The sequence below is a fragment of the Bombus huntii genome, chromosome 1 (genome assembly GCF_024542735.1).
Source record: "Bombus huntii isolate Logan2020A chromosome 1, iyBomHunt1.1, whole genome shotgun sequence".
Taxonomy (NCBI): domain Eukaryota; kingdom Metazoa; phylum Arthropoda; class Insecta; order Hymenoptera; family Apidae; genus Bombus; species Bombus huntii.
In genome coordinates, this window is record NC_066238.1 from 13,844,464 (window position 1) to 13,869,577 (window position 25,114).

The 25,114-nt window shown below is 33.0% G+C and overlaps 2 protein-coding genes and 1 long non-coding RNA gene across 5 annotated transcripts in view; 2 read left to right on the plus strand and 1 right to left on the minus strand.

The window, feature by feature from the left end:
* The first annotated feature begins 136 nt into the window (after nucleotides 1-136).
* On the plus strand, nucleotides 137-10,989 carry LOC126869055 (uncharacterized). 2 transcript variants are annotated; one of them, XM_050625185.1, is made up of 9 exons: nucleotides 137-497; nucleotides 599-1,010; nucleotides 1,391-1,983; nucleotides 2,066-2,395; nucleotides 2,471-2,539; nucleotides 2,612-3,167; nucleotides 3,238-3,514; nucleotides 3,612-3,797; nucleotides 3,900-10,989. In XM_050625185.1, the coding sequence occupies exons 2-9, from the start codon at nucleotides 854-856 to the stop codon at nucleotides 5,548-5,550; spliced, it is 3,819 nt and encodes a 1,272-aa protein (XP_050481142.1). In that variant the 5' UTR covers nucleotides 137-497; nucleotides 599-853; the 3' UTR covers nucleotides 5,551-10,989. The 2 variants fall into 2 exon arrangements, with proteins under 2 accessions (XP_050481142.1, XP_050481152.1); XM_050625195.1 differs by having other exon boundaries at nucleotides 147-1,010; nucleotides 3,256-3,514.
* On the minus strand, nucleotides 6,819-24,118 carry LOC126869802 (uncharacterized). Its single transcript, XR_007691005.1, has 2 exons — nucleotides 19,911-24,118; nucleotides 6,819-14,882 (listed from the first exon to the last, which is right to left on the minus strand). It is a non-coding gene; the product is annotated as an uncharacterized LOC126869802 (long non-coding RNA).
* Nucleotides 15,707-25,114, plus strand: part of LOC126869109 (multiple C2 and transmembrane domain-containing protein) — a 41,185-nt gene continuing 31,777 nt past the window's right edge. For both annotated transcript variants that reach the window (XM_050625301.1, XM_050625310.1), the window contains exon 1: nucleotides 15,707-15,892. The gene's annotated coding sequence lies outside the window, so the exon portion shown is untranslated. The remainder of the gene's footprint in view (nucleotides 15,893-25,114) is intronic.

Below are 25,114 nucleotides of genomic sequence, written 5' to 3' on the forward strand. Positions count from 1 at the left end.
AATAATTTCCTATATTTTGTTAATGGGTAAAACGAGTCACTGCGATTTATAAGTTCTACATTAATTGTATTGATAAAAATATAGAATAAAAAATAACAATATGAAGAATAAAAATCCACAATTGATTCATAATTCTACACGTGAAAACTATTCAAGAAACATTAGATATAATCAAAACATGTTTATATCTCAGAAAAGACAGTCCTTGGATCTATGTTTACATGACTTTTTTTCATTCTCAGGAAGGATAAACGATGTTACTAAAGCTTACTTATTTCAGTGTTACCCTGTATACTGGAAAATCGCGCCGGCCATTGCGCGCTCGTGTTTTGGTTCTAAAAAGATGGCGGACTCTTGTTTTCAAGATCGGTCACATAGAAATACGATAGTTTTCAGATACCCAGCGAAAGTTGACATATTACGTGTACAATAATACCGAGTGGATGAAATTATCGTTGCTACGGATTTACTGGTGGGATCGAAGAAGTTTCATTGAGGTTCGTAAGCGACGTGAAAGCGGTGTCTTTAGCGTGCATATTAGACGAACTCCGAAGCGAAGTGATTTTCAGAAATTTCGGTTGTTTTCTGTGCGAAACAGAGTTCGACGAATTGGAAAACGTTATCGGGATAAAAAGGATAAGATGGTTTGATCCGAATGAACGTTCACGAGGTTTAATAACCCGACGATCGACATAGTAGCGATACTTACTTGGTTAGGTTGATTGTCTAGGTATATAGACATACCTATGATAGCAGAACAAAGTTCCACGTGTTCCTCTCGGTGGTTCACGTTAAAACGTGACGTTGAATTAACCTTGTAAACATCACGTTAAATGTGTTATTCCAAACTATAATGGCGTCAAGTGATTTTGATGTGGAGCTCTTCGAACGAAGGCTTCACACATTGAAAGATTCGCAGGAGTCAATACAAGGTCTTTCTGCTTGGTGTTTGGAGAGGAGACAGCACCATAAGAAGATTGTCGCTACCTGGTTGCAAGTTCTTAAGAAGGGTAAGTTTATATTTTTTGTTCAATATGAAATCATTGCTGTATTTAGTTCTAAGTTTTATTTTTCTTTGTTTATGTTTTAAGATTTAGATTATTTGTGTTATTGGTATTGGGAAATAGAGTGATCTTAAAGGGTTTTATCAAGAATGTAAACTGTAATTGATGAGATATTTAATTTTTTATAGTAAAATATTAAAAATTTATGTATTATGTTATTCTAATATTTGATTCCATTATTGTCATTAGAAATATACATGCTGTTATATAAATTTTTATTTGTAATTATTTAGTTTAATACATTTTGAGGTAGTTCTTGAGTTATATCAATTTTTTTTATTGATTTGTAACTTGTAAGATAATAGTGACATTTTCTTAAATGACAGTAAAAGTTGAGCACCGCCTTACACTTTTTTATCTGGCAAATGATGTTATACAATACTCCAAGAGAAAAAATTTTGAATTTGTGGAATCCTGGGGCACAACTCTGCAACGAGCAACGACCATGGTTAGAGATGAGAAAGTGAAACATCGTATATTAAGGATTTTTAAAATTTGGGATCAGAGACAAGTGTATGATGAAGAATTCCTGGCAGACCTATCCGGATTAATTTCAGCAGCTCCAAAAAAGAAATTAGAACCCCAGCCAACAGTACCTCCAGAAGAATTTCAAGCTGCTTTACTCATTTCTACTATGAGATCATGTGCTACACTGGAACAAGCAACTGATGCTCGATTAAGAGATTTACGTGACAGCAATATAGATATAGAGAATGCAGAAGAATTATGTGCTTCTTTGAAAGATAGGAGAAGGGTTGAAGATGCAGAAAAGGAAGTGGATTTGGCAGTTAGAAATGTTGAAAATTATGTACGTGCATTGGAGGCAGAAATTAGAGAAAGAACTCAAGTACTTGAGCTGTTAGAACAGGCTGATCAATTTTATGAAACTCAAAGAGGTGAAGTGAAAATAGTTACTAATGTAAGTACATTAAAAAAAATCAATGTACTATCCATAATACTCATTAATGTTTCTTAACATTCTTAAAATTCTTTATCAATAGGCATACAGAAATTTTGGTAGTCGTGTAAAAAATTTGAAGAAAAAATTGGATGAGCTTTTACCAACATTAGTTTCACCAATTCCATCACCAGACATAAATGCTCCATCTCCAAGTCCTGATAGTGATATAGAACTTCCAGGAGAAGAAAATCAATCTCAAAATCAGTTAGGAGTTATAGATATAGCACCACCATCTATGTATGGTTCATATTCTCATGAATATGATCCAGTACCTGTACCAGCTCCAGAAATGGGCCAAGGCAATGATTCCGGTGATTTTACTAATAATTTTTCATCTTTTATGGGAGGAAATGTGGATTTTGGTAATATGGTAAGACACTAAAGTTAGAAGACCATATTAATTTCAATGAATATTATTGTAAATCATTCGTTTTTTACATTAAAGCGAAACATATTTAATGAAAGATCGTTAACTCCTACTGGAATGTCACAGCAATATAACGAATCATTGGAGGTATATATTTAATCAAAATAAACATTTATTATCTGATAAAACATAATAAAGATATTATGCATATTTTACTAGGCTAAACCAATAGAAGTAATCAACATGAGGCCCTCCAAAAATGAAAGTAATAGTGCAGATTTTAATATCTCTAGTTTTTTAAAGACTGTTCTTCCTTCCTCTGATGGATCTCAAGATCCTGGTGGTATTCCTGGTCTTGGTTTAGATATTCCAGAATCACGAGTAGAATCTCCACAGCGTTCAAATTATAGACACTCACCTATACTAGGGCAGCATTCAGTAACCCCTGTGATCTCAAGAATTATGGGAAATCAAAACACACCTATTGGTGTGAATAATTGTCCTATAACCCACAGTACTCCATTACCTGTTCGAAACTTATCCGGCGAGTCGCATACTCCTTCACCGTATTCCAGTCAAAACAGCCAGAGTAATATTACTGTACCTTTTGATGGCCCAACTAATAATAATACTGTTAATCCTTTACCACCTCCACCATTACCTCCACCAATTTTTCTCGACGATGAAAACTGTTATAATAAGTTACCACCTAAGTTTCCAACATGGACACCTACGAGTGAAACTATGAAGGAACCAGCCAAATGGGAGGAAAAGGGTATGAATTTATTTTGCAATATAACATATAAAAATTTTGATATCAGCTCTATAAGTTTATAACATAGCAGGTTCCGTAATATTTCCAGGAAAAAATAGCATGAATCCAACTTGGCCTGGTGAATGCGATGAAAAAGCAAAAACTTGGATAGATGGTGATATGGATAGATGGGATCCTAGTAACGAAACTACGTGGACTAACGCTGTTAGAGGGAAAAATGAAATCTTGTCTGAAACACCAGAGTCACCACCCATGTATGAGAAAGCTGGATTTACAGATCCAGTTGAATACGATGACTCTCAACCACAAGAATCTCTTTTAAGTACTGCTGGAGATGTAGATCATAGGTGAAGAATTTAATAACAATTCAAAAAGAATCACTTCATATATGTGTACTCATCAGGGAATTTTGAGCAAAAACATATTTAATTTATTATTTTTCAGAGTAATACCTATCCCGATAACGGTAGAGAATCAATTACCATATCGTTTGATGAAAGCAGCGGATGTTGATCATCGAAACTTGATTAGTTTAACAGGAAGTCCGGCGAATCATAATGTCAATGACAATTCTATGAATGCGTTAGCTAACAGTAACAACTTGTGGTCCACAGGCGATCAAGATTACCGGTAAGATACTGAAACTCGCTCAATTACTAGAATTTTGTAGGATTGCCATAGCAGTTTTAATTTTCACCGTAACAACTTTAATGCTTTGTAATACGGAATCAGGCAACACATGCAACCAGGCGATATTGTGGAAAGCGTCGACATGGAAATGTCGGACGACGAGACTGACAGTAAGCCAAAGGGAAGGGTTTTAGTTGACGTTCGATCACAAGACAGGGATATGAGAGTCGGTAATCAATCAGCGACTTCACAGCACATGGACATGGACATGCGAATGATTCCGCTTCCCGCGGGTCAAATGCCAGGATCTCACGGACAAATAATGCAAGACGTGCACATGATGCATTCAGGGCCACTTCCGCCCCCACCTCCGCCACCGCAGTTTCATCCAGGCCAACCATCATTTCATCAAGATCAAACAGACTTTCGACACAATCCCGCAGAATTTCATCCAGGTCAATCAAATTTTCATCAAAACAGGCCACCGCCAAATTTCATCCAAAACCAGCAGGATTTTCCACAAGAATTCCATCAAATGCACCAAACTCAGTCAGAATTTTCAAAGCAAGAGTTTGAGTATCGTGAAAATCACGCATTACGACCTAATCAGGAGTTCCTTGGTGAGCCACAAATGCGTGGCAGGTACTCTCAATCAACGGAGCATCAGCATAGAGATATCGGTTTTCATCGGAACGACCGAGGAGGTCGAGGTGGTCGTGGTTTTCCAAGGAACCGACGAGACAGATACTCGGATGATCACAAACAAAGGAACCTTCAAAACAGTCGCAAATCCCGATCGCAAGAGCAACATCAGAGGTCGTCCCCAGAAATCCTACCAAACAGTCGCCCTTTACTGGTACCAGCACCAGACACTGTTGTCATTCTCGACGAAGATGGTATGCCCATAGGACTGTCCAACGAAAACAAAGCGCCAACGAATGAAGAGCATCTTCCAGACACCGAACAAGAAGAAAACTGTCAAGATCGTAGATTACCACACGGCACACCAAACCCACGGAGCCTCGACCAGCAATCTGTATACTCAAGTGGTTCGAATCTTCACGAACACGAGTCTGAACCTTCAATTATGGAGACGGACGAACAACAAGCAATGAACCAAGTGACTGTTGTACCCGTGATAACGGAGCCTAAAGACTCGCAGCACAATCAATATGTTCCTGTCTCAGAATATGAAGAACACATCGAACCAGAAGCTATAATCTCAGAGAAGACCTGTGACAGTAGCGAATCTATTGAAAATATGGGTCAAGAAATGAATCTGCCCGAGCAGTCGCAACAGCAACACATACCAGATCAAGTAGACGATCTTGGAAATTCAACACCAAGCAACGAATTGAAGAGACCGTCGACGAATGGTAGCTTTGACGAGAACGATGTTAGCTGTAGTAAACAGAGGATCGTGTCGAACGGGCCGCAGACACCGACAGAGTCTGACGCCGGTTTGAACGGGCCAATACCACAGGTCTCGGCGGAATCACATCAAGGAATGTACGACTTCGACGGTCCCGTTGGGCCGAACTTTCGACCGCGTCTCGGTGGTCCGGTTCCGTTTCCTCCTTGGAGGGGTGGTCCACCTCGTGGTAGGGGTTTCAGGGGTGGTCCAAGAGCTCCTTGGATGGACAGGGGACCTCGTGGACCTGTGATCGGTAACTTCATGCCGAGGGGACTGAAACGCGGTGGACAATTTAGGGGTAACGGCTTCAGAGGTCGGGGACGTGGTAACAATTGGTAGAAAGTGCATGAATTCTCTCTATTAAGAAGGATAAAAGAGAAAACAAGAAGGAAAGAAACTTTTGCTGCAGTTTTTACCAAGGGAGGAACATACACTGTTTTTGAAAAATAAGAAAGAACGATCGTTTTTTTTGTATTCTGTACATACGTATTAATTACTGCGTGAAAAAAAGAAACCCACTGTGGAATCGTCACATAGGGAGACCGTTGTGTGCGTCTCTGGACATATAGACGGGGGAATGGGGTTAAGAGTTGGTGTGATCCTAGATGAGGTGATTTTCCTTGTTGGAGATTCACACTTCTTTGTGCGATTAATTCGCCTATATACATATATAAATAAAACTACATAGATAATATAGATATAAAGGATGTACACGTACATATAAACGCATTCTCTCTCTATCTCTCTTTCTTGCTCCGTCTCTTCATGCTCATTGAAGAAACTTGATTCGATTCTCAGATACTTGTACACGCGTTTATTACAAAGTACTAGATGTATTATCGAAGCGGGACCATCAACGTTACTTTGATACAACCTTGTCGTTAGCACTTCCAATCAGTGCCGATACAAATATTGATGGAACAAGGGACATTATACAATAGTGTGCGTGCGTATCGTCGACGGTTCTCGCTTCGGTAATGGTCGATATTTTACCTCTTAGGATTTCATGTAAGACAAAAGAAACTTCTGTTTTACGTACATATGTGTTATTACAAGTACAAGCAAGGTGAAAAAAGAAAGAATATTTATATGTCAGGTGGGTTGACCTGTGAAAATGATTTTGCTTTAGCGTTGATCCTTTTAGCCTGTAAAGGTGAATGTTACGTGTCGAAACGAGAAAAGCAAAAAAGGAAGAAAAGGAGAGCAGCTCTAGGCCTTTAGAATTCGTTTCACGGATCGCTTCTCTTTATTCACTTGCCTATTAACCAGAAATAAAACGCTAATTGCCTGTTTTTCTCCGCCTGTCCACATTTCTAATCGTTTCATCGAGGCTCGTTTATAAACAGGCATGTCAAATGAATCTTCAAAGTGTATTAATAAAAATGCAATGTTTATGTTCTGGTCCACTTCGTACATTTCCCCCACTTTTTCACGAGTAATATACATAATACATAATAACATGTGTTCATTTCGTTTTTTTTTTTTTGCGAGGAGAGCTCGAATCTGAATGAAAGAAAAAAACGGAAACGAATGTTATATTGTCAAGACGAAAGCGCGATATGCAATAGATATAAGAGCAGGTCGTTATTGAATATATTACAATCCAATATCTTGCAATCATTTTTATTTTGTTCTTGTTTTTCCTATTGCGAAGGAACAAACACCATTGCACGAAAAAAAGAGAAAAGAAAAAAGAAATGTGACGAACGAGTTCCGTTGACGATGGTTCGTTTGCCTGACCAACCCGTTTTCTTTTCATTCCGTTTCTTCTTTTTTCATCCACTGCGTTCAATGTTCTCGAGCGTTTCTCATCTGTGACAAAAAAGAAGATAGATATGTCGATGGAGTTTTTTTTTTTTTATAAAGAATTGTGGAACCATGTGTGTGTATATATAAATATGTATATATATACGTGCATACATATATTGTGATTTTGTAAAAACATCAGTAGTTTCTTTATTAGCTAACTTAAAGTTTCTTTTTATGTATCTTGATTATTCGTTTTACGAATCTCATCGCTCGATTGTGGACGTTTTCGTGTTTATATGTTTATGGATGCAAAAGTGTACGAAATGTGTAAAAATATATAAAATATCCAAAATAAGGTATTTGTTACAATATTTAGCGAGCGGAACAAATTTAGTTACAACGTTTAATGAATGAAAGAATTTTGAATAATTTGCTACTCATCGCAGAACAGAATTTTTGTGAAAAAATGATATTTTGAAACTCGGGTAGCAAGCAAACGAATCATTGTCTTGAATAAAAACGCAAAATACATGTAGATATCGATAGCGAAATGCACAGGAATTAAGTGTAGCAAGATAAATCCTTGGAAAACTAATTGACTGTTTAATAAAACATTGCAATTTACCGAGGACCTTGCCAGCACTCGACAAAACCGTACTCCTGTTTAACGTACATTGTATTTTTTTCGTACCTATTTGTTTAAAGCATTCCGTGATAAAGAAGAAAGAGAAATGTTTTATTTTCTCTACTTATAATGGAAGATAGTAGAGGAACTAAAGCGCGACTTTCCATTGCTTTCCTTTAAAGATTCGTAAGTTCGAACGCGACATTGTGATTTTATGTAGATCCATAGTTCTTTCACTCTTTTCTCCGTTTGATCAATTTTTTCTTTTATTTTCTATTATCCTTATTTTAATCAATTCACATATATTAAACGTTTTTGTTTTATCCTTTTCTTTTAACAGATCCAAGGTACTTACAGACTTATAGATCATTTTATTTCATGTCTTTAGAAGCAATTTTCTTTTCCCTCTATTTTTCACTTTTTATTTTAAAAACTCATGGACGAAGGTATATGAATTATTATTTATAGATTACAAAAATGTATCTTTTTTTATTACGACTCATGTTATTTGACTATCTGAAATTTCTATGGATCTACCTCGATTCGCCTACTATCACAGAAAATCGATTTTTGGTTCCTCCTTAAGTTATCTGTGTTTTACAATTCATGTGGCCTAACATCTGAGACATAACTTACTCTTTTTCTGTTCGAACATTTTTACTTATTCTAACATATCGAAATTTTTAAACTTTTAAATAATCTCCAATATACTTTAAAACGCTTTCAACAACTATTTCGTCGATTATGATGTTGTAAATGATATTTGAGAAGCAAGTTCATTGATATGTTACGATGAAAATGTCCTGTTTGGTAAATATATACACTTATTAGTCAATGCGTGGATTTATCTAACGTTTTAACAAAATTATTAATTAAGTATGAAAATGTCCATTATTCTTGGTAAATGTATTCCTTCCTTAAATAATACATGTGTATGATTATGATCTATTAGTAAAAACTTAAATTCCATTGTTTGCGAATACATTTACTTACAAAATTGATACAGACACACAAATTGACTAGATGTATAAATTTATTATAAGGAATAGATTTAATTTCTCACATCATGGAAAATCTCCAATATCTCAGTTCGATCGTTACGTTACTGGTTCTATTGTTTCCTTTTACAAGTGTTTTAAAGGGCGAACGCCGGTGAATTTCAAAGAATGTGGCGGGATGTGTATCGATTTGTATATACCAGCGCGTGATAGATACGAATACATAATACTTGTAACACGAGCACGTACAATGGCCTGAACAGAATGTATAAAATACATATTGTACAGTTTTTAGCGTTATATCATTACCTTTTTCTCCGCGCACGAAGCAAAGGCAAGGAGGAAGAGATATGCCCATTATTTCACCTATAATTGCTCTACTATTTCACCACTCTTACCGCTTGCTTTCTCTTTCAATTTTTTTCAACGTCTGTAATCGAGTTACCGAGTGAAAATTAATAAAAAAATATAGATCGCGTGCAAATGTATCTCTGCTTGAAATTTTGAGCCTGGTGAATTGCGTTTCGCCACGAAACTCGCCCTTTGCGGTCTCCATCTATACAATCGATTCCAAAATCAATCAAATCTGACCGTTAAAACTGACATATAATTCTGTAAAGCATTTCTATAATTTTTTAAATATTCCTCCTTTAAAAGTAATTAAAAGAATCATTCGTTTCGTCAGTAAAGTCTTAAAAAAAAAAAAAAAAGAAAAGAAAAAATCGAAATATCGGTCGTTTGTACGGATTGGATTGCAAAGAGTGGAATCTACTCGAAATTTTACAAAGGATCTTATAAAATAGGATTTACTCGAAATCTTATGTATCGACGAATGTGTCCACTGGATAGGCTTGTTATAAATTAGAATAATGCGTATAGATAAATGTATATATATATAGACAGTAAGTTTGAAAGGTAATCTTGGCAGCTCGAGCAATGTGTTTCGCGTGTCATCGTTGCTACGTTATTTTCTTACAAAGGAATTCACAAAGTTGAAGATATATCCTAAGCTGAATTCTTTGTTCGCGAGGCTACATGTTGTGGTATCGATTTTGGCTAGCGATGCACGCGATACACCATGTGTGCGTGATTTAAGTATTCTACCAATTCCTAGCGCGAACTTTCATGTTGTTTTACTTAAAATGATTAATACGCGCAAATGTACATGTATATATGTGTATGTATGATGTTTTTGGTAAAGAGAAAAGCGCGAAAGTGATTTATGTAGCGATGTAACACACGATCTGTTGGGAATATTTTTGCGAAGCAAATGTGCAAATATATCCCCGATGATCGCTCGTTTTGAAAAAGTGCAATTTGTTTCTAGATAAAACAACCCTTGAATGAAACTCGAACGATAATAGACAATTTATACACCTCGACTTCCTCTTTCGTTTCTTTTTTACATCTAACGATATACATAAAAGTATAATTCTTTATTTAAACATACATAATTCCTTTATCTCCTGATTTTTCACGTTGATTTTATGGCTCGCAATTCTAACGACTTTTGTTCTTATTTTCTTAAACCGAATAAATTGCATGTTAATAGGAAATTGGATAGACTTTAGAGACGTACAAGTGGATACAAGTTAGAAAGCTGTAACGCTGTAATGGTAGTTTAGAAGTCGACTCGTTTGTTATTACGTTCTGACAAATTGTTGTATCGGTCAAGTTTCATTTGAGCGATTTTCCGCGATATCGAGAAACAGACGCAACGTTATAAACGTGTGACAGTGATGTTTGAGCAATGTATATGTATATAGAGCAGAACGTAGATTGATCTTGCGTGTGCGTGCAAAGGAAAGTGTAAATCAGTCTGTGGGTAAAAGTGCCTTCACTCGAAGTAACGAATTTCGCTTCATTAAGCGGAAGTTTATTACTGGTGTCTCGATCATTCAGTTTCACTTTCTCTTTAAAATTGCTCTTTCGCCTGTCGATATATATATATCTTCTTTTTTGTTGATGATTAACTTATTTATTGAATGTTATCTTCTGACCTGAAAATGCTCGATATTGATTACATAATTCTTTTTACTTCTTAGTATTTTGTATATAAGTTCATCGTACTGTTTAAATATAAAAAAGAAAATGAAAGAATCACCGACAGGCGGATAAACCGTGAAGAAACGAGCAAAAAAACCGGCTCTTTGTAGTTTTTCCACATAGTATTTCGAAACTTCTGATACGTTAAACGTAGTGGCAATCGATCTGAGGTTCTATTAATAAATCAGACCGATTATCCCGGACGATAATCTCGCAAAGTAGGCTATTGTTTAATTATTTAATAATAGATCGTGAATGAGTTTTATATTCTAACGTAAAACCGCATTCTGCATACCGTGTATGCTGACAATATTTTTTGTACCTTGTCCAAATAAAAATGGGGTCTATTGTTTATCGTGATCGCCGTTTGTAAAATCGTGATTTCCTGTGATCTCGTAAGAACTTTCAGTTCCAAACTCCAGCGGGAATATTTTCTTCGTTGCATTCTTTAAAAGAGACGAACAAGAAAAGCAAAGCTGTAAAGCGATATAAATATAATGTATGTATTATATATTATATTTGTATGTATGTACATAATACAGTATTATATTTAAGACAAGTATATAGATACTTAAAGAATATCGAAATTCGATGAGATATATACATATATATATATTTGTATTGCACAATCATTTTATCGTTGTTGCCTTTATATTAAGGTACAATATATTGAAGGAAACTGAAAAAAAAAAAAGGAGAAACGAAAGTTCTTTTGCAGCACGAGTTCGATTGTTATACGATACATGTTACGTTTCTTTATTAGGAAACGATATATCATAATATTGTGATGTGTAAAACCCTGCAATCCTAAGGACTTCATAGAAATACCTTTGACTCTTTGGCTGACGCTTCTTAAGCAGCGCTTCCGGTCGTCGCATCTCTGTTATGTAATTGACGGGATTAAATGCAAAGGAAATGCAAGTTATACCTTACCAAACAGTTCAGCGCTCAAACGACTAAAGCTAGAAGCATACGTTCCATTTTGGAAATTTTCTACTGTTACCTAACGTACAGTGGCTCACGAAAGTATTTTAACACTTACTATACACTATACATAACTTCTATGTTAGCTATACGTATCGTAGATGTGTTACAGGAGACATTTTAAAATTTCATTAGTGATATAACGAGACACGAGTGCTATGATTACATTGGACAAATTGGAAGTCAATTTGAAAATGTATATATAAATTACGAGATATTTATTGTAAACATACATTTGATAAAAAATATATGTACATTATGAACAGGCATCTTAAGTATAATAACTGGCAAAAAACAATCTTACTAAATGAATTTAAGACTTAATATAATGGACAATTGACTAATAATTCTCTCATCTATACATAAATGTGAAATATATACTTGCACTAAATCTCTCGTAGTTTTTATACACATTTTCAGGTTTGTTTCAAATTTTATACATACATATAATCATGGTAGTTGTGTTTCAATAACATATATGATTACACAATATATTAATAAAAATATATAGGAATTTACTTTTGTGATCAACTGTATGTACATATATATATTCTATACTTCATGGTATACTTGCAACAAACTTCTCTTCAAAGTTTCATACTTCCTTGCACCTTTGCATTTAATGTCATCAAACTTTTGTATCAAATGTAATTCTGTTGTTTCTATGAAATTTTTTAATAGACACACTGAAAAGTTATATAACTAGTTTATATAATGGTAAAATTAGAGAAAGAAGTATTCTTTTGTTCAATTATTGCGTGAAAAATATTACACCCTTCTTTATCACGCCCTCTTTAGGTCAAATTTCGTAATCGAACCATTCAAATTCTCAGGGATCTCGGCACATGGAATATAGGTTATTCATGGTATTGAGCGATAATGGTAGCGAACCATAATGAAGTTATGCTATATAACAACATTGTACAGTGCATAAAGATATATTGGCAATGTGTGTTGCGATAATCAGACGATATTATGTCATAATTGGCTTACATTCACACTACTTGTTCATATGGCAGATTGCCAAACATAGTTGCCAACCACAGTTGTCCGAAACGTTGTTGCGAATATCACCTGCTGCTCAATAACAATTTTATTTTTGAAACTTAAGGATAGAAAAACATTTATGACGGAAAATTATGATCAAGTTAACAGTAAATTCAATCAAATTTTCTTAGGATAAAAGAGATAGATTTCTAGTATGTAACGATACATCGTGAATGTCGCAGAGTGCGCTGACTTACAACGGTTTTATCATTGTCGGTAAATCAGATTCATATCATTAGACTGTGGATATTTATGCAATTTGATATTTTTATAAACATGGTTAAAGAAGTCGTATCTAAATAGAAATTTGTTTCATCTACTAAGTATCATAATAAGTGCTTTAAATATCTTATATATCTTTACATATTATATTCTATAGATTTTTCGAATCTTAAATTTGCAAATCGCAGTCTATACGTTATGTATTGACTTTTGTTTGAAAAAAGTACTACAACTGATTACTAAAAGTTTTAGATCTGATTTTTAAATGTTTTTTGAATGTCAAAAGCAGGATTCGAATATTTGAAGGACCAACTGATTTATTATTAAGAATAACATTTGAATTTCGTAAATGACTGTGATATATTACTTTCGATGAGTATCAAGCTTAAATAAAGGAAATATCTATCTTATTCACAGCATGATATATTTACAGAATTATGGCCTTTTAACCTAGGTGTGCCACAGTGAATACATAACTCATATCCTTTTAGAGAAAAGACAAATGAAGCAAATGAGATAATCACACGCACGTACATATATAGTGTTTATTATTTATATCCTGTTGATAGACAGAATAACTTGTAATTTGTGATTTTTAACCTGAAACTTCCCGAATTAGCATTTCTAGTGGCCAATAGAATAACAATTTAAAATAGCATTTGTGGTAATTTATAATAAATAATAATTCTTTTTGAAATTAATGTTTTAGATAAAACGTTACGTAAAATGTTAAGAATTGAAATATTGTTTCAATTTGCCGCGTACTTTCTGGCTAAATATTTGAAAAGGATGATTATGGCAGAGTAAGGAGAGTAAGACAGTTTTGAACGGACAATAAACATCAAGGGAGAGCTACTCTGTAATGGTATGCAAAATCAAACAGAATTTCTTTAATAAATATTTGATTTTGAAATAAAATAATTTTCTGAAATAATTTTCTTAAATAATGTATAAGTAAAAAGGAAGAACATATAAAAATAAAAGGTAAACGAACATGATACTTTTATTTTATTCTAAACAGAAATTTATAAAAATGATAATAAATTTTCTATATTTCATACAGAAAAAAATGTTAACTTTTTTCAATCTCATTCTTTGTTGATGTGCTTTTTTTTAGAGATTAGAGAAATTGGAATATTAAAAAAGAACAGGAGTTGCGTGCAAACGTTGAACAGGTGTGGTACATTTTACTAATCATCTTAATGTACCTTCCTTAATTAATAAAAGCTTGATGCGGAATTCAGTTTCGCATCACGCATTATAAGATTTTCATTACTGAAATAGAATCTGCTTTCTTCAGCGAAGTCGAGAGTTCTACAACAATCTACCTCTTTCAAGTTCACCAAAGAATCATATGCACTTCATAAGAACGTATTTCGTTGGATTGAGGTAAGTCGATAAAGCGTTCTAAGTTTAATCATTTCGTGATCAATGCATTAATTAACCTAATCCTTTTTTCAGTCAATACAAAATTCAGAAGACTATAGAGTATACAAAACTAGAATTAAGAGGTATTGCATATTTATAAAAATATTGTCTACAGTTCCTGCCATATGTTAATAAACTATATAGCACAAAAATATTATAAATTACATATGGCAGAAATTATTGATGAACAATTTTTGAAAATTTCTATCAATTACATTTATTCAAAATGAAACAAAATAATATAATATTCAATAAAGAACAAAATTCTATGTATCTATGAATTGCAGGTATTTAAATGATTGGTGAAAAACTGACCTAATATTCGTATAAAGTGGACAACATTCGAATAGTCGTTGCATACACAATGCTTATCTACGATTGTTCGTTTCCCTGCCTGTTCTTCAATTGTTCATTCCACGCGACCCCACTCGGAAGCGTCAAAATTTCGAAAGACGTTATTGGCCTGGCAGAGACCACGTTGGCGCCGTTTTGTCGTACGTCAACTTCGTCCACGGAAGCGTGCATGTGCATAGTGATGGCATTGATCCTCACCTCCGTACGGCGTCAACAGGCTACAAAAAAAAGTGGCCACCTTGTGAGTATTTAACTACTTGCCGATACATGATATGTATTTTTAAACGGTTTGGTCATATCCATCAATCTCTATTATAGAGATTACTTGCTATAAATTACATTTATAACATGAAAAGATATTTTTTATATTTATTATGATAAAATAATGAATTATAATATTGCGATTTGATATTGTAAATGACGAATGGATGAAGTGGAATGATAAATTGTTTAATTTAAGTTTAGAGAAATATTTCTCAAGTTTAATAGGGTGACAAAATGAATCACAATATTGTGTCTTGAAATTAAAAATGGGAAATGAGTGAACTTTAATGTTACATTTGTTCCAATATTATATACAAATAACATAACTTTTTCTAATAATAATAGCTTTAATACGTGATAAAATAAAGTAAAACATTCATTATTTCCATACTTTCGCGTAACTTAAACTTATTTTCCGTAAGTCCTGAAAAAGAACATTTATAATGTTTAATAATAATACACAAATAAAAGTTGAACTCCTAAGAAAGTGAGAATAGAACCGATATCTGTATCATACCTACTCTAAGTAAATAACTACTTGAAAACTAAGTAGATAACTACTTGTACCATGCTATAGGACGATAAATATTTTCGTTAGACCCATCGCTACCAGTGTATCTCCATCTTTTGCACTGGTGGTTGTTCGGTTGGGTCGATAAAGCCTCTTTCCCTCTCTATTACTCCTACTACTTCTCCTTATCTTCTATCCTTATTACACCGTTCTCCCTTCCAATGACACTGCAAAGAGTAGGGGTAGGAGTATTCGAGCAAAATGGGGAATCGCGAGTTTTGTCAGTGGCCTCTCGGACACGAAAGCGTCGGGTTTACGAAGGGTGGTATGTTTCTTGCGTCTTCTTGTCGGTTCAGCAAAATTTCACGCGGTCGTATAGTTCATTTTTCGTGTTGTATCATTCGATAAGTGCAACATCCATCGCATTGTGGTGCCCCTCAAGGCGATCATAAGGTAATGTGTTCAACGTTTAAATCGCATGCTACGCCTACGCAACGATAGGTGGTGATGTTCTTGTGACAGAAATACACACACATACACATGCCTACATAGACAGTAAGGACACACCTGCATCTGCGAAACGAAATAATTTTTCACTTTTAAGAATGCTCTGCTGGTTAGGTTTGATGAAAGAAAGGTGAATGGTGAGAAAGAGGTTAAGAAATGCGAAGTAAGATTAGAGACAAAGTGCAAGAGCATATAGATGGATACAGGAAAAATATTGTTATCAAAACGGATTGATGGATATGATAACTGCGGATGTTTATGGAAATTTATGTTTTTATGAACATGACTGACAAAATGGGACTTCACCCTTTTGAAACGAATTTTTTTTAGCAATGAATCTGATAATGCACTTAAATCGAGACACATAAATAATATGTAATCTTTTAAATAAGATATGAAATTCCACCTATAATGGAATGCTAAAAAATTCAAATTTTCAGCAGTCGTTCTAAAAGCCATCTTGGGACATAGTGTACCATTAGCCTCGAAAAGGTTAATTAGGAGAAAAAGGAACTTAGGAACCTAAGTAAGAATTTCATTCTTCAAATATTACATTTTGTACGTTTTTAAATGTTGTCTACATTTTGTATATGACTGTATATTTAAGTTTTCTATAGGTGTATAAACATCCGCAGTGTAATAACGCTACACAAAGTATTAAGTAAGAAAAAAAGTAGTAGAATCGCGATATCGAAAATTGGACGAGGACGTAACGAGATTTCGTGTGAATTTTAGCAGAAAAGTTTGACGATCGATTGGGAAACTCGAGGGGAAATTCGGTTAAGACTTAAGGTACCTAGTATTGTTCAGAGAATCTTATTAATGCTGTGTTTATTTGACAAAACGAAGAACGGGATGTATCTTTACGGAAGCTAAGTCAATAAGGAAAAAGATTGCGGAACCGGATGCATTACGGAATATGTATAACCGCGCGATAGGTAGCGTATTAAGAACCATGCAGCATAAGATTATTTTATCTGTGCAGCATAAGATTATTTAATCTGTGATTATTTAATTCGTTCTTTGTCGCATTATTAACAAATATCGAGTTATGAACGAAGATTTCAGTTTTTCTTAATTCACTTCTCTTTTTCTAATTTGTTCTATATAACCTCAAAATAAAATTCGAATCATTTATGTAATTTATAATTGAAATAAATTTCTAATTTGTTCCTTATGAATTGGTTATAAATATACGATAAAAGATGGTACCGTAATTTGGTCAATTGAAAACGTTGAGAAACTGCATCGAAATGTTTCTTCGAATCGACGAAACGTTTTCCTTTTTTAACCACACAGTCTTCTGATGGTGGGAAGCGCTTTGATTAAAATTTTAATTTGCTCTCCTTAATAGATTCTGCAAAGCCCAGCAAGTTGAACAGTCTGTCGAGAATATTAAGGCATAGCGTTGGAAAGATTCCGAAACATTGCGTCGGACAGGGAATTTAATACGGTAAATGGCGAGATAAGTTTGCCGCACGAAACTTTCAAATATCTTGTCTTCTTTTTTAAATCTAAAGAAACCACTGTCGCGCAAAGGAATGCGAACTATGTTATCGCGTGTCTGATCTATTTGAAGCAACAAATAGAATTTTAAGTTTGGAAAGGACGTTGTGCGCTTTTTTGATATAAATGTGATCTGATACAAGCGGAGAAAAATGTTTGAATTCAATGTTGCATGACAAGATACTTCAAAAATGAATTTTTTTCTAAATAATATATTTATTGCAAAAATTTTAATATTCTGCTTGTATGACTTTGAAATTTTCGAATTTCGATTTTATGAAATTCATAGTAAAAAAATATCATCCTTTTATTGTTATTATTTCTATAATTCTTTATTCATTAACAATGAATTATTATTGGCGAACAAATTTTTATTTGAATAAAGGTTGTCATAAAATTGGGATATTCTAAACCAAGCATCCAAAGTAGTAGATTATTAGTAGTTTTTTTCTTATTCATATTCATATATATTTTTTTAGATTCATTATAGTATCTTATATATCTTTATTTCCGCTTGCCTTTCGGCTTTGCGGTGGCCTCCGGTTTACATCGAATAAAAATACACTGGATTCTCTATAATAAGTTTGCTACCGATAAATATTATGGGTCACAGATGATCCACGTGGAGCCCAACGTTTCAACATATATTTCCTACTCCACGTGAGCCTAACTCAAAACCATTTTAACCCTTCTAAACGATACAAAGGCACATACTTATTTATAAAACAAGTATATTCTGCTATAATGAATGAAGACCATTTTCTTTGCATTTTCTACATACTACACACATTAATGGCTGTCTTGATTGGGGTTAGGTTGACAGAAGGAGTGGATAAGGTGTTGTCTGCGAGTAGCCTAATCGCGAGATAAGCGTAAGCAACAATGCAGCATTCCTTCAAGCGGCACGACCATATATCGATCTGCAGGTTTTAATATACTCGCTAATATAAGGGGAACATTTTATATCCCTTCATAACCTACAATGTTCTATAATGTACTTCTTTCTCAGTATTCTTTCTCCGTATTCACTTCACATATCTGATCGTTTCTATATGAATTAATATATTGGAATTTTTAAATAGGGTTCTTAAATATATTTCTATAGATAAATATTTCATTTAGAAACATTTTGTAGCTGTATCAGAGTCCTTTCGCACAATAATTTATCAAGTAATAATATCAGTGAATCGGTAAGTCATTTATAGGTTATTGTAACTTATGGACTTGTGTTTTATGAATTCACATTGTTACAATCTTGTAGTTTTGCAGTTTTACAAATTATAGGTTATAGATTGTAAGTTCCTATTTTAGAATTTTGCAAGTTACAAATTGTAAGTTGTAGATTTCTTGCAATTTTACAGTGATAAGTTTAAAATTTCACTAATTATGTTAGATATGTCAATTGTGCAAGTAAACTCATAGTTAAAGTTAAAGCGAAAAGGTTAATGATAATAATTAAGTCAGTCTGAAAAGTTTTGTTTCTTTGGCGTTATTTTAATTGAAAGCGATCAATTTCCGTTAAACTTAGTAGTTCGTAATTCAATAACCACGCGATTCATCTTATCTTTGCATCGCGTCAGTGCGGAAATTTTTCTCCAGAATATGTTAATTAAATTTCACCATCATCCTTGCATGTGGCGTTGCCTCGGCGTCGAATGATATTTTTGTCAACCGTACATTTACTGATGACAGAAACAGAAACGATACATTATTTTTGGATGAACGTCGATTTTTATCTTGTAGCTTTATATCGGGATTGCGGATTTAATAATTTCTGTTAAGATAATGCGATGAAATAGTTTTATTCGTAAAAGCTAGATATTGTATTTTGTGAAATTAGTTCAATTAGAATTAAAAATTAACAGAATTGCAATAAATTGAAAGGAAGGAGAATTAAAAAGCCTTGAATAGTTTAACAAAGTAATGGAAAATTCTTGGAAAACTGTTTGAAAGAAAATATTGAAAAGGTTAAAAATTCATATATTATAAAGAACATCGCCTTTAGGAATTAAAAATCACTTTACACAACAACAACAGCATCAACAACAAAAGAGGAAAGTATAAAAATTAAAAAGCAACGATTATAAATCTTAGTCACTATTTCTTCTAAGAATAAAAATCAACCATGGAAGAATCAAGAAATCAAAAGCCACTTTTCACTGCATAGATCAGTATAAAATTTCGTCGCAATAATGGACAAATCACGAAGAAGGAAGACAACGAAAATAAAGAAGAAAATCTGGAAGAATCGGTTAGTTGATTATCTGCAGAAAAGATTTCCGTAAAGGCTTTAACAATCGTTAACAGAGTTAATTGAAGTACATAATCCTTTAGCCGTTCTCAGGCTGGCAACGTAGAAAAATTAACCGAGTTATTCGAGTAGATGGTCGATGACGAGCATTTTATAAGCGTCTGACCCGAGCCTGCCAGTTATTTACCAAGTGGTATTTGTACTTACATATTTCTTTGCTCTGTTTCGTGAAATTCTGCAACGTCGCCCTCTTCCATCTCGACAGAACACAGGATCACGGTCGTTCAAGTGGCCCCTTTTACTTCCTCAAGCTCGATCAGACGTTGCAATTAATTAAACCGTTGTTTTCTGCTCTCTGAGCAATATCTTTGTACGTTGCAAGTATTTGCTCTGGGAAAAATCAATTGTGTGCCAGGTCATGGAGTTTGAAGGGATTATTTTGTTAAGGAAGTATCATGTTCTTGATTGGTCGTTTATCTTACTTATATGTGACGAGAAACTGTGACAAGGAAGATTCTTTGATCATTTTGTTGCAAGCTCTAGGTGTTTTATTGAATAGTTTAGATTAGAGGGTATTTACCAAGTGAGTTTTAAGTTAGGGGATAAGAAAAGTGAGGTTATATGCAGTATGAAGGCAGGGTAAAAGTATGTCATCTAGGTTACGTATTCAAAAAATGTTAGGTTTATTCAGAATCGGCGGCGAAGTAGTCGATTTTCTTTGTTAGTTTTACAATAGTCCTTAAAAGGCGTTTCCGGGCCTCTCTCGATCGCAGTCATCATGGAGATTTTAGTCGGTTGCGGCCCCAGAAGCGGCCTGGTGTCCGTGCGGGTTTCCTCCACGTTAAACATAAAGAAAACGTCCTTTAAAGGGAAATTTAAATTTTATATTCAGATTAAAGTATAAACTCGAATTTTAAATTCAAATTTAACGATTCTAATTCAATCAATTCAAATTTAAACACTCAAATATTAATTCAAACTAAGAAATTCCAATTTAGGCATCCAAATTTTAAATATCAATAAAAATTCAAATCCGAAATTGAATGATCAAGTACCTCCAAATTCAATTTTAATACTCATCATTTGATTCTATCTTTTTTATAGATATTCAATCAGGTGAGGATTTTAAAATAAATGAAGCATAGCATTATCAGTATCAATGGTGACACATCAGTTATGATTCGAAGGCCATTTAAAGTGCCCTCCCACGAAGTCCTTAATTGATCAAAAGGAAGTCAACTAAAACGACTTTTATTAACTTGGTGAACCAATTAAAAGTAATAGTAAATAAAGGACAAACGCAACATGCATTCAGGAATTCAAGCGAGACTGGCACATATGTACGTTCTCAGATTTCCGTAGCGCCGCGTTGCCGTTATTTGTTTATCAGTTCGTATTTCCTCGGCAACTTCCGTCTTCCTTCGTACTCTACGCTGAAATCTAGAATTTATTTCACAGTTTCTGCAATTCAACCATTCTCGTTTACGTATAAAGTTTCTGGCGTTTTAAAGTTTATTATCGTTCTGACGAAGATAAAGTCATGGACTGGTTAACTGAATTTATTAATTTCTTATGAAAATCGTTTGTATTCATCGCAGTGTATTTTATAAAACTTATCACGATTTTTTTTGTTATATAGTATATGAATACTTGTCTTGGATATTGAAATACTTTCTTTATTTGTATGTTTTTTAGAAGAGTATCTGCCACACAAAAATTGGAAATTGGAATAATTATTTTTTGAGAAAGGAACTTTACTATCCAAGATATGGAACTTGGAATAATTGCTTTTATTATGAAATTTTTTGAGAAGATACTTTGCTATCCTAAATTTGGAATTTGAAACGATTATTGTTGTTAAGGAAAATTGTTCGTTACAAATTTTGAAAATTATAAAATCATAATATAAGATTATAATGTACAAGTAAAACTGTGCTTTTAACAGCTATCATAATTTTTTTTTTACCTTATTCTATACTATTACATACTTTATTCTTCTCTCTCCAAATTTCTCTACGAATATTTTTGTTCTGTTTAACTTGGCGAGTGGAATGGCGATGCAACGTGTTTATCTTCCACTTATAGCACAAGCTTTTATCAAGCGAATTTGAGAAATCGCATCGTGATTCATACGCAAAATCTTGATGTCCCATTTGGTCATACATACCTTTTCAAAAATCCCCTGTAAACTGTTTTCTTAAAATAATAATAAATATCTTCGTACAATGTTTATTTAATCCTTGATTAACATAAGAATTTTCTGAGATAATCTTTTTAAACGTCAATTTCCTATACCTTAAAAGAAATGTATTAATTGCTATTACTTCATACATAAAAAATCTAATATACCAAAAATAACGAAATGAAAGTTATTTTATTAGAAAGCTTGTTTTCTATACTTTAAATTCATATATATACAAATATTTCATAACTATTACTAAATTGTTTACAAAAATAATGCTAAAGCGAAATCATATTATATTGTATGCTATTTATAGTACGAGTGTAATCACGCGTTTGTGTAATGCTAATTCATATCTTTGAGTGTGCAGAGGATAAATAGATGAAGTACTTATTTTTACCACTTTTTCTTTTGTTCCATGTACTTGTGAATATGTGTATTGTCCATTTATAGCAATGACGAAATAATTACTGTATACAACTTGTTGTGGGTATCAAGCTTTTTCTTCTCTATTATAGGTACTATTATTAGAAGTACTTACCCTTAACAGTTCTGTCTTCAATATAACAATCACTTTATCAAACTATTATTATTATCATTAAAAGTTAATAACCTTGAATCCAAAAGTCCTTATAGCCTTATTCCCGAAATGCTTTAATCTACATATTTAAAATGTTCGAAGCATTGAGAAGTATCATTTTAGGATTTCATTTGAACATAACCTTATTAATGAATGGACTGTTAAGGTTAATCGTGATCGTAAATTATTATACATGTTATGAATAAAAATTATTTATTGCGCATATAGTATATTCTAGATTCTGAAGTGAAGATCATTATAGTATTTATGGAATTAATTCAAGTCTGCCTACGACTTAACATTATGGAATTTTTTCGTTTCAACTTCTCCCACGTAGGAAACGTGCTACCAATAGTTATGTCTTCTACAAAGATGGTACTGGTGTTTTTATTTGTGGTGTGAGTATGATGCTTATCTATACTATAAGTAATCAATGACTATGTGATATAAAATGTCTCACCAGTAAACGCGTTAAACTTAACCTATTTTTTTGCTAGTACATATAGGGTTTCATAGACACGCGTGGATAATGTTCAAGCAAAACACTTAAATAATGAGTAAACTAGAATATTAGCACTAGTGTTATCTCAGAAGCAAAATATTGTACATTTAGCCTTAGTAATAATCCAAAGTTAAACAAAAAGAGATTAATTGTTATTATATTTTTTGATATTATCGAACAATTCAGTGCTAAGGAGAGAAAGAGATTTCACTTATAAATTCATGTATAATATGGTGTTTATTAGTTTGTCAGAAAATCGTTGAAAGTTCGAGTCTTAAGGGCGGAAGTAATTTGCGCAATATTCACGCGATCGTGAATCATTCTGGACAGTTTCTGTTTCCTGTGGAGCTGGCCATCGGCACGTAAATTAAACAGAAATTTATGGATATTTAATCAGTGCAAAGGCTGCAAGAAGTGTTTTGTGTGCAACAGCGACTACGTTTGCCACAGATGCGTTGTATATTTTCTTTTTTTTTTTTTGATGAATAATAAAATAAATCTCGTATTACACAGGGATATTTGCAATGTAGGGAATATTTAAATTTTATTGTAAAAGTAAAATTTGAAACATTTATAAAAATGTAAAATCACACTGTTTGAATTTTTATGCGAAAATTATTTTGAATTAAAATTGTAGAGAATATAATTTTTTTTTACAGAGGAATTAATTTTGAGGAAAATTTATTTTGTAAAATTTGTAACAGAACAAAACAGGTGTGACTTTTTGAACAAACAATTCAACAGTGGAATATTTGGGATTTTGAAATTATTTGGTTTTTAGAATTTAACAAAAAGAACGATTTATTGGTTTAACTTATTGATTTGTTTTGTCAGGTAATTACAAAGTACATAATGGCACATTTGCGGTACATGTTATTCAATAATGTAGGATACTATTAGGCCGTAACACTATCGCAGTTCAGCATTACAAGCGGGACTGTCAACACACGTCGCATTACTATATCTTCCCCACTTCTTACCCTGTACACGGTACACGTATAATCAAAGGCAGGCCTACCTATACATGTTGTCATTTTCTCCTTTTACTATTCTCACGTCAATTATGGAACTTTACTATCTCTCTACCATCCATTGTTAAATGACATATACTAAGAATGTTATGGGTTATTTCTATTTCTAAGAAAGCTATATGTATACGTTAGTTATTTCTATTTCTAGGAAATATATATATATATATATGTTAGTTATTTTTATTTTTACAAAAAAGTAAATATATTTAATTCTCACATTACGCTACAAAGTGTCAAACTTCACCAGTGTACTTTTCTAAGCACAGATCACTATAGCTTATCGACCGTTACTTTAAACCTAATAATAATTAATAATAATAAAACCTAACTGATTCTTCAATGACCACCTGAAATTGTTTCTTCTGAAATTATTACCATTTATCAACTCTCGCAAAGCCATTTATCAAAGCAATATTTATACAAGTACATCTACATATTATCTATAAACTATCGCACGAAAGTTTTGGGTACATGTTCTGGTTGAAAGCTATATTAATCTTACACCATTACTATCTTATCCTGCGTACATATCTGTAAAATAGACCTTAAAGTATAATGATTTAATATATTAAGATGTACTGTAAAAAATATTATGTAGTTTCAATCATTTTATTTTTCACTATTTTTAAACAATTTTTAGACAATATGAAAATATGTCGATATACCATTAATTAATATACCATTATTTAACATTTATTATTAGACTGCGGATATTTATGAGAATTAAAATAATCAATAACTTTATTAATTTTACTAATACATAATTATTTAGTTATACGAATATAAATAATTGAAAGACTAAAATTTACTTGCAAAGTTTTGCTATACCTACTAAATACTATAACAAGTATTCTACTTTAAGTTAATATACTTTGCATGCATTTTTGCAATTTTCCATAAATGCATAAAAATCCGCATTCTCTTTACTACGATATTTCCAATTAACAATCTTTGACTGTTTAAGTCTCCATTATTTGTTTCGTTCTAACTAATAGATTATAATTCTAAAATGTGTGATATTTGTAGAGTGTCCTGATAAGAATTACATAAGTCAGATTCACAAGCGCGCTGTACAACGTCGCGTCACATAAGAGCGCGCAACAAATAACATGTTAT